The 9,852-nt window shown below is 33.4% G+C and overlaps 1 protein-coding gene across 1 annotated transcript; it reads left to right on the forward strand.

The window, feature by feature from the left end:
- Positions 1–6,715: 6,715 nt before the first annotated feature.
- On the forward strand, positions 6,716–9,761 carry LOC110688921 (putative NAC domain-containing protein 94). The gene is made up of 3 exons (XM_021865671.1): positions 6,716–7,199; positions 7,768–8,069; positions 8,913–9,761. Exons 1-3 carry the CDS (start codon positions 6,986–6,988, stop codon positions 9,759–9,761), a joined length of 1,365 nt encoding a protein of 454 aa, XP_021721363.1. The 5' UTR covers positions 6,716–6,985.
- The last annotated feature ends 91 nt before the right edge of the window (positions 9,762–9,852 follow it).

The raw sequence follows: 9,852 nt of genomic DNA on the forward strand, positions 1-9,852 counted from the left end.
AAACCCTCCCTCTCTCCTCAAAACCGTCGGCCGCCATTACCCCCACCCTCGAAACCCTAACAGCTTGGGTTTCAAGGGTGGGGGTAACGGCGGCCGACGGTTTTGAGGGGAGAGGGAGGATTATTTAGGGTTTTTGCGTGATGGGAGATTGGGAGGGGTGGTTTTCGAGCACGGGAGTGGCGGCGAAGAAGGGCGGCGATGGCGGGAGGGGTGGCGGCTAAGATGTGGGTACCTATAACCGTTGAAATTGGAGGTGTTGCGGTTGTGTCGTGGTGGTACTATGGTGGTGTGATTATTGGGTGTTTTTTTTAAAAACAAACATGTTAAAAAGAATGGGTTTCATTCCATTCTCTTTGATTACCTTTCTTCATTCCATTTCGATTCCCTTGGGTGAACCAAACAACCCCTTATTTTATATTACACACACTCACCTATGTAAACTGATGCGAAGTATTATGAGTTGGACATAAAAGAACATAGGAAGTAATTGTATTAACCAATTAATTATTTCGACTTATGAAAATACGGAGTATATAAAAGAATGGAGTTACTCCTTTGACAAACCGAGTTTAATTAAAAAGGAAATGGACTTGGACATATAATTTGGACATAAAATAATAAACATGAGACAATGGAATTACATAGAGATCAATAATAGAAATGCTTGGAATTCAAGAGTTTGACCCAATATTTAAACTCGGTTGCACGCTTGGGTTCATGTAACAGACAAAAAGGGTTGCAAACGAGGGGCATAGATTTTTGTCAAATATAAAAAAATTTGAAGTTCCCAAGTTTGGGTCCGTTTGACTAAACCGGGTCTAATTTCAAATTAAATATGTTTGGTTTTTTGGTACTACACTTGGTGTGTACCCATTGGATAATTGTTTATTACTTGGAAAATTCGCATTTTACTAGAAATATTTATGAAATAAATGTGATTGTTGAGGAAATTGGAGTACAAAAACACAAAATTTCAAACATTAACTATAATTTATCTAACCATGAAATTTCAAACTTATTGGTACGATTAATCGATAATGATGTGGGTTAAGTGAAATTGGTATAATCGATGTGAGGAATCCCATGCCATTTTATGGGTCATTTTCCAAAGCCCACCAAATTAAGTGTAAGTTGACTTATGCCCAAATCAATAATTTGTTTAATTTAATTAATTGGTTTCGTCAACCATTTTCAAGACCTTGGGTGTGAATCATTTTACCTTTAATTCATAAATTAGTTATTCTATGATTTTGGAACCTTCACCTAAGCTTATGAGTGAAGTGTACAAATTTAAATAACGACATTTTGAATTGTAATAATCCAATAAGATTTTACACAATAACAAGAATATTTAAATATTACTCCAAACCCCCCCCCCAACTTTTGGTTACGCTTTGAATCTTTAATCGGAGTTCATTCTCTCACAAAATAATTTTAAATGTAACAAACAAAGAGGAACAAAAAGACAGAGTAGTAATAATATTCAGTCAAAGTTACCACATAAATTGTACTTGTCCGTAATATATAAAGTGATGCACTTATTTTGCTAAAGTATAAAAAACTTTTAGCAGAAATTCAGCCTCGTAATAAAGCATCTTGTTCTCTCTTTGTTCATATTTGTTTGTCGTGACCCATTTTTGAATCATTCATTTGAGGATAAAGGGATTTTAATGATGAGAAAACTTTAATAAATATAATAAGAACATAGCAAATATAATTATGTAGGATCATCTTGGATATGTTTCAATGTAGATTCAAAATATGAACTTTTAAAAAAGTGTAGTTGAAAATTTTAATGATCAAATATGTGCATTGAAAACTATGCAAAAAAATCAAATGGGGTAAACAAAAAAGAATGGAGGGAGAATAATATGCTGCATATGACGGTACTTTTAATGTATTCAATTTATACAAAAAAAAAAAATTATTCATATAGGATCTTGTTATTAAACTTATATTTTTAGAAGGAAAAATTGATTCTAATAATCCCACCTTTGGTCGGTTCGCTGTTAATAATCTCAGCTTTAGATTATTATTTAATAATTCCACCTTTATAGGGGATCTTCTTTTATTGGTCCCTTATAACCGGTAACCTGTACATTGGGTAAACTCTTTTTTTTTTTTTTTTAATTTGAGTGACACATGTCACTAAATAATTGGTTAAAAAATTAAAACAAAAACTAATTTTTTTTTTGTTAAAAAAATTAATAAAAAAATAATAAGAAAAACCTAACCCAGCCTAACCCCTTCCTCTTGCCCCGTCGATGACAAGGCCACACTCCCCCGTCGGTCGCTTAAACCTCATAGCTCCCCTCAATGGCGAGATCCATCCCGAGTCCCGACACTCCCCAGCTCCGATCCACCACCAAATTCCGCCCCCCAAAACCACCAATAACCCCAACGAAATTACCCAAAATAATCCGATTTGAACCCAAATTAAACACGGGCAGCGGGAATAGGGTGGTTTGAAGAGGTTTTCGGCTGTTTTGGGAGGATTTTCGACGATGTTCAAGGGGTTTTTGACGGTTTCAAGGTGGTGAATGTGGTGGTTATGGTGGTTTTGGGGAGTGAGAATTGGTTCAGGTGGTGATTTCAGGGCTGACTTTAGGTCGACGGAGTTGTTTTTTGGCATTGGGCAGTTCCGTGGCTGGCCTTTTTCGAGGGTTTAGGGTGGGGCTAGGGTATGGAAGATGGTTTCACGGTGGGTGGGAGAAGGCTGGTAGGTGGTGGGTTTTTTTTGTTTTTTTTTAATTTTTATTTTAAAACCAATTACAAATTGACACGTGGAATCTTAACCTATCAAAATCGGTTACCAACAAGTTAGAGACCAGTAGAAGAAGATTCTCTATAAAGGTGGGATTATTAAATAATAATCTAAAGGTGGGATTATTATCGACAAACGGCCAAAGGTGGGATTCTTATAATCAATTTTTCCTTTTTAGAATATATTTATTAATTAATTGTAAAAGTTATACATTATCATGTTAGAAAAGGTAAAGTTTATTAAAATTATCATAAAACTAAAATACATATAGTACTCCGTACAAAATAAAATACTCAGTTATGAATTTGTGGTGTTATATATATATTTGTGTGGTATTTGTATCGTACATAGATAATAACATCTTCGTACGTTAGAGTAACTTTCTCTTATATTTTAGGTTGAGGTGTTGGAGTAGTGATATTTCTCCCCATAACTGTAATTTATTGTGGTTTAGGTAATAAATTCATGATTCTTTTGTAAGGATTTTCTCTTATTTTGCTCTTAAAGTTACCTTAATAATACTTTCTCTTGTATTTTCAAGATTCAGGCTCTTGTGGCTAGAGACTTTTGTTTAAACAACCTAATTTTTCTTATTTGCAATCAAATGAATGCAAATTCTTCCATTTTCCAAATTTATTTGCGTTCTCTAATTAAAATATATCATAAAGATTTTATTTATTTATTTTCGGTGTGAGATAGTGTCCAATCAATTATTATTATTATTATTATTATTATTATTATTATTATATCTCAAAAACAAAAAGTCATACATTATTATTATATCTAAAAAACAAACAAAGTCATACAACCTTCAATAAATTAGTGGGAAGCCAAGATATAATTTGGGCCTTACTCCTCTAGTTATAGCAAATTCTGTCCTAGTGAAAATATGACCAGCAGCTCGTGCCCCAACATCTCGAGTCGTCGAGAACTTCTGATTTCGCTTTAACAATGCAACAACGTCCTTGTCTAATTTCCCTAATTAAGAAAAGGAGAAGGGAAGGAATCCATATCCAATTGCTTGACAAGTAGATTCATATTTGACCTGCTTCCAATGAGCCGCATCAGCCACATCCCGTCAAGAAACAAAATCAGATAGCCCAGACTGTGTAAAAGGAGAAGACCCTGTCAAATCAACACATACATCATGACCACGATCCTAGGAATAAAGTAACACATCTGCAGGTCTGAGGGCCCCGCCGTTCCCTTCAGACAACCCAATGTCAACCTCCTTTTTTGCTGAAATCGCAGACCTAGGCCTATGCAAACATCAACAAGGGTATCCCAAATAGCATTATGTCGATGTGTAATACCCACAATTCTAGAACAAGACACTACGTGATCACCAAAAATATCCCCAGTTAAAAATCGTTGAACAAGCAGAGCACAGTGTCGAGACAATGTACAATGGAATACCTAACCGGTAGCACAACACACATCGGTAAGTAGTCTTTGCGTTCATCGTTGGACCCAACCCTGATTTAGGAACCACCCGAAGCCAAGCAGAGGTGTGATCTCCCTGCTGCAATTTCCACAATGCTGATTGTCGAGGAGATAAAGAAAAGGTGGATTCTGTAGAAGCGGTAACCTTTGTGAAATATATATCTGCCAATTTCTTCATGAGTTTAAGGGCAGCGATCTCACTAGGATTACTCAAAATATCAGACTCCACCGTTCTACTAAAAAAACTCAACGTATCTTCAAAGGCTCGACCAAGGCCAACAACACCAATATGCCATATAAGATTTGTCTGCAACCCAACAGACTATAATGGAGAGGCAAAAAAAGCATAATGACGAACATCGATCGCATGCAGAATAAACACCGAGCCCGCCAATCGTAAATGGTAAGGTGGCAAGCCGTCACTGCCAATCGCCTAACCCAAGCCCCGAAGCACTAACGATACGCTTAAAGGAAGATCGAAGAGCCTCGTCGAATGTTTACTGAGCCACCTCAAAATTACTAGGAGAACAATGCAAGTACGCAAAGTAAAGTAAAGTTTAGAAACTCTGGTACATGCCCTAAGCAACAATAGCTCGCGCACTAAGGATCATCGAGCTTAGCAACCCTATCCATCAGCCCAATGGTCTCGGTCACCCTCGGCATCACAAGCTCACCTCCAAATCTGGAATCGAAACTAGCGGTACCACCAAGCAACTTAATTATAACACCATGCGAAGGTCGAGCAATATTAGGTGGAAAGACACCCACCAGTTATTATTATTATTATTATTATTATTATTATTATTATTATTATTATTTATTTATTTATCACCCATACTATTTATTTATTTATACAATTATTTAAGAATGGATGTAAATATATGGAAGCAATCTGCATGGAGTAACAACTCCACTTGCCTATATAAATATATAGATACTCCATATAACTCAGTTCATGAGGGGTGGTAGTTATACTAGCATTAATTTTGATTATGTAATTAATGACAAAAACCCAAAGGCTAATTAATTTATTTAATAGCATTAGCATAGGTCATTTGCTGCAAACCCCTTGTATTAGCTACTAATAACTCTTTATTTATGTGCTTAAGAGAGTAATTTGTGGGCCACTCTTACCACCCTTTAACTAGTTTTGTATATTTTACTACACCTCTCATAAACTCACTGCAAGGAATCTGAAGTAATTTGACAGATATAATTAAATTAATTAATAAATAAATAAAAGTGGTCAAATAATCTGACAAGTCAGTGGAATAGAAGCTCTGAAAGAATGGAATAGAAATGGAGATTTTCGGATCTTGAGAAACTCATATCTAGCTACCTATTAATTTAGATTATGTAATTAGTTAATTAATTAAAGGCATTAACTAATTTATTTTTTTTGTTTAGCATAAGTTCAAGAGTACGTGGAACTGAATAAATTTAGATTATGATTTTTGGCTTCTTGTGTCTCAAAGTCCACGTACCCTTAGACCATCACACTTATAATTAATATTCAAAACTTAGGTTATATTAAATTTTTATTTATTACTCTCCTGAGATTGCTTTGTCTTGATGCAACCTTAATTATTTATCAGAATTTGAATGTAAAAAATTAATTATTTTGTACTAATTGACACAAATGGTGATTTCAATGAGCTGTTTATTTGCTTGTTTCATCCATTAAATGATAATTAATTTCATAATATTTTTTTTTCATTTGCGAAGGAAAAACATAAATAGGTTAATAAGTACATATGTGTGTTATAGTGTAAACTTGAAGCATAAGATTCCCTCTATCTATTAAATGAATGATTAAATACTTGTTATATACGGGGTAGCTTATTGTAAAATGAAGTAATAATATAATTAGAGATGATTACCTATTTTAACCAAAAAAAAAATACGGAGTAATAATTAGAGATGACATAAATTTGAAAAAAATACGTAATAATACACTGATATTGGTCGATCATACTCGTTAGATGTGCATAAAACTGATAAAATGATAGATAATATTTGACTATGCACGTAGATTATATTAATGTTAGTATAACGTCGAATTGTATATTATGTATACTAAATCAAGGGAAATTCATAATTATAATTATAAATAATCTAATAAATAATACAGAGTATGAACTTAGAAAGTTGGTTATATAGACAAATAACTAGCTAGGATTATTCAAAAAAAAAAAAAAAACTAGCTAGGAACAAGAGAACTATCGTATGTGTTATCTTCACTCGAAATTAGTTTTATTCTTAACACTACTAAAATTTATAGCTAATTTTGCCGAACAAACCCTGAATCCATGCGACAATTATTTTAGAAACAAGTAATAAGTAAGTTAGTACAAATTATGTTTTCAATCTCATTTGACTTAAAGTCGGTTTCTTGGTAGTTGTCACTTAACCCCATGAGCTCACAACTAGAAGAAGAAAAAAAAAAAAGAAAGAAAATTTCATGAAAGTCACCAGAAAAGGCGGCTGATACTTCGGGGCTAGCTCCCTTAGAAGGAAGCATATAATGAGCTTCAAACTTTGTAAAGTTTACTCAATCTAGAAATCAAAGCTAACACTTACTTGGTACTTCTTTCACTCTTTTTTCTCACTCTTTAGAGTGTTTCATGCTATATGTTTTGACTTATAAAAACTCTTAGCTTCTAAAACAAACCTTTTAATTTCCTCAAGATCAAAAATTTATATTTAAACATTTTCTCATAGCTTAGATACCTTAAAGATTAAGGAAAGTTAATTTAACGGATTTGACGGTCCAAAGTAATGGAAGAGACAATGATTAAAGATTGTAGTATGAATGAGAAAACAAATGAAGGAGAGAAGGTAGACGAGGTTCTTCTTCCCGGGTTTCGATTTCATCCGACCGATGAGGAGCTTGTAGGGTTTTACCTTAAGAGGAAGATTCAACAACGTCCTCTTTCTATTGAGCTTATCAAGCAACTTGATATATATAAATTTGATCCATGGGATCTTCCAAGTAAGATATATTTTATCAAATATCAACTTATATTACATAATGTATGCACCTTTCATGTTATTGTAATTAAAGAGGAAAAAAAACCCTAGTAGATCTAATCAAATGATATTAATAAACTTGATGCATGTTTTACTTATATATTTTTGTTAATTAATTTTCTTTTTTCATAACTATCATGTACTCTTAAACCTTGTGTAGGCTTGTTCTATATTATGTTCTGAAAATATATCTTGACTTTTTCCCCTTTTATCTATGACTCAATCCGTTTCTAAATAAGTAATATTTTTGCTTCTTTAAAGTCGGGCTTTTAAAAATCTTTTACCTTTACATTAAGGGTTTTTATTATTTACTATATTTTATTTATCTCTAGGAAAGTTGAAATTTTTTTACTTTTATGTTCTATGTATAGCAAAATGATGATAAAATAAATAATGTGGATTAATAAGTGTGTAATAAATCTTTTTTACATCAACATACTACGTACTGTATTATATAACTTCTATTTATTGGCAAAAAAGTATAATATTGATAAAGTGATTAACCAATAACTTAATGTTTTTGCATGCAGAGTTTGCATCTGCAGGGGAGAAAGAGTGGTATTTCTATTGTCCAAGGGACAGAAAATATAGAAATAGTGCAAGGCCTAATAGGGTAACCGGAGCAGGGTTTTGGAAAGCAACCGGAACGGACCGTCCGATCTACTCATCGGAGGGAAACAAGTGCATAGGGTTAAAGAAGTCCTTGGTGTTCTACCAAGGTAGAGCTGCCAAAGGGGTCAAGACTGATTGGATGATGCACGAGTTTCGCCTCCCGTCTCTTGGCGACGCTACGCTTACAAAAAGATGCGTGGATAAAAACCTTCCTGTTAATGTAAGTATTTCTATACTTTAATTTGTTAATCAATAGAACTAACCCTACTCAAAGAAGTTATTTCTCTTTTATTTATTTGGGGATCGGATTAGGGTGATAACAAAATAAAATTAGTCAATATACATGTATCTTATGTACATAGTACTTTTTATATTTCTTAGTAACATGTACAAAATATTATATACAGTACATTCTCATAAGTTAAATCGGTTTTAATTTACCAAAAAAATTATGTAACGAATTAGATAGAGCCTTTTATCAAGAATGAGTGTAAAATAAGTTACCAGGTTTATTAATTTTATTATTATTGTTTATTGTCCAAACATTAAAGTGCTAACGTTTTATCAGGAAAAAAGTAAAATGGAAGTAAAATGGATCGGAAGTGGTTGATTCATAATAAGGAAGAGATAAATTAACAAACAAGTTTGAAAAGAGATAAACAAGTAAAAAAGCACTAGAACCAAGGGTAAATATTATGGACAAAAAATGACCGTTGCAAGTAAAAGTTACGGTATAAACCTAACAATCGTCCTTGCATGGAGCAATAACCAAGAAACCCCAGAAATTTCGTGAAACTTAGCTTTGTGGTTTGAACTAATACAAGTTTATAATTATTTTCTCTTTTTCATGCTCACCTAAACTTCTTGATTGAATCAAAATTACAAATAATTCAAATGGAGTACGTACTAATAATAAATAAATTAGTTAAAATATCATGGATCTCAAAAAGAAAGACCATAAATATTAGAGTAAATGTTATTTTGATTATAATTATAACAATTAAATTAATTAATTAATTAATTAATTAATTAAGCTAATATTTCTTTTGGTTTAAACATGCAGGATTCATGGGCAATATGCAGGATATTCAAGAAAACAGGCCCTATAACTTCAAGGACCCATACCCATTCTTGGGTATCTCCTTCACCTGACCCGACTCACCCGAAACTTACGTCTCGTTTACACCCATCTAGTTCTTGCAACAACCCTAACTTTAGCCCTGATAACATGATCAACACTAGTTGTAGTTCTCCCATGCAACAACCAAATTCTAGCAACATAAATGAATTAGACCAATTTTTGGAGTCACCTAATAATTACTCATCATTCTTAGATCAAATACCAACTTTCAAACCAATTTACCCTACTACTAGTAATTATAACGCCGATGAAACAATAATATCGAACGATAGTAACTTGTTCGCGAATATAGCAACCTTGTTAGATTTTCCACCTTGTTACACCTTGCCTCAACTTGAGGACCCGTCTGATCCGTCTAATAAATCGAACAACATCGATATCTCATCGATGTTACTAAACATGTCGTCTTCAGTTCTAGGAAATTTTGACAAGCATTCGAATGGGAACGTGGAATTTGGTATGGTGCCTAATATAAATGGACCGTGCCATGATTTTTCACTGGTCACATTGTCACAAGAACACATGCAACTTGTGAACATCGAAGATGAACGAATTCATGAATATTGTGGTGATGATCAGCAAGATTTTGCATGTACTTTGTTGGGAAATTTGAATAGTATGTTGTATGCGGACGATAATGGTCATCAATGGGATGGGATTGAGACAATTGGTTCGATTCCGATTTCGGACTTGTTGCCACCCTTGGCTATGCCTGAGACGTGGAAGTCACCCTCCTCTTTGATATGGGATTGTGCACCACCTTTGTCATAGCAAAAATGTCATAACAAGTAGTGTAATAGTAGTTTTGTTAGATCTTAGAAGTTGTAACATCATTTTTATTATTCTTTGCTTCTTTAAATTC

This window comes from Chenopodium quinoa, unplaced genomic scaffold (assembly GCF_001683475.1).
Source record: "Chenopodium quinoa cultivar QQ74 unplaced genomic scaffold, ASM168347v1, whole genome shotgun sequence".
NCBI classification, from domain to species: domain Eukaryota; kingdom Viridiplantae; phylum Streptophyta; class Magnoliopsida; order Caryophyllales; family Amaranthaceae; genus Chenopodium; species Chenopodium quinoa.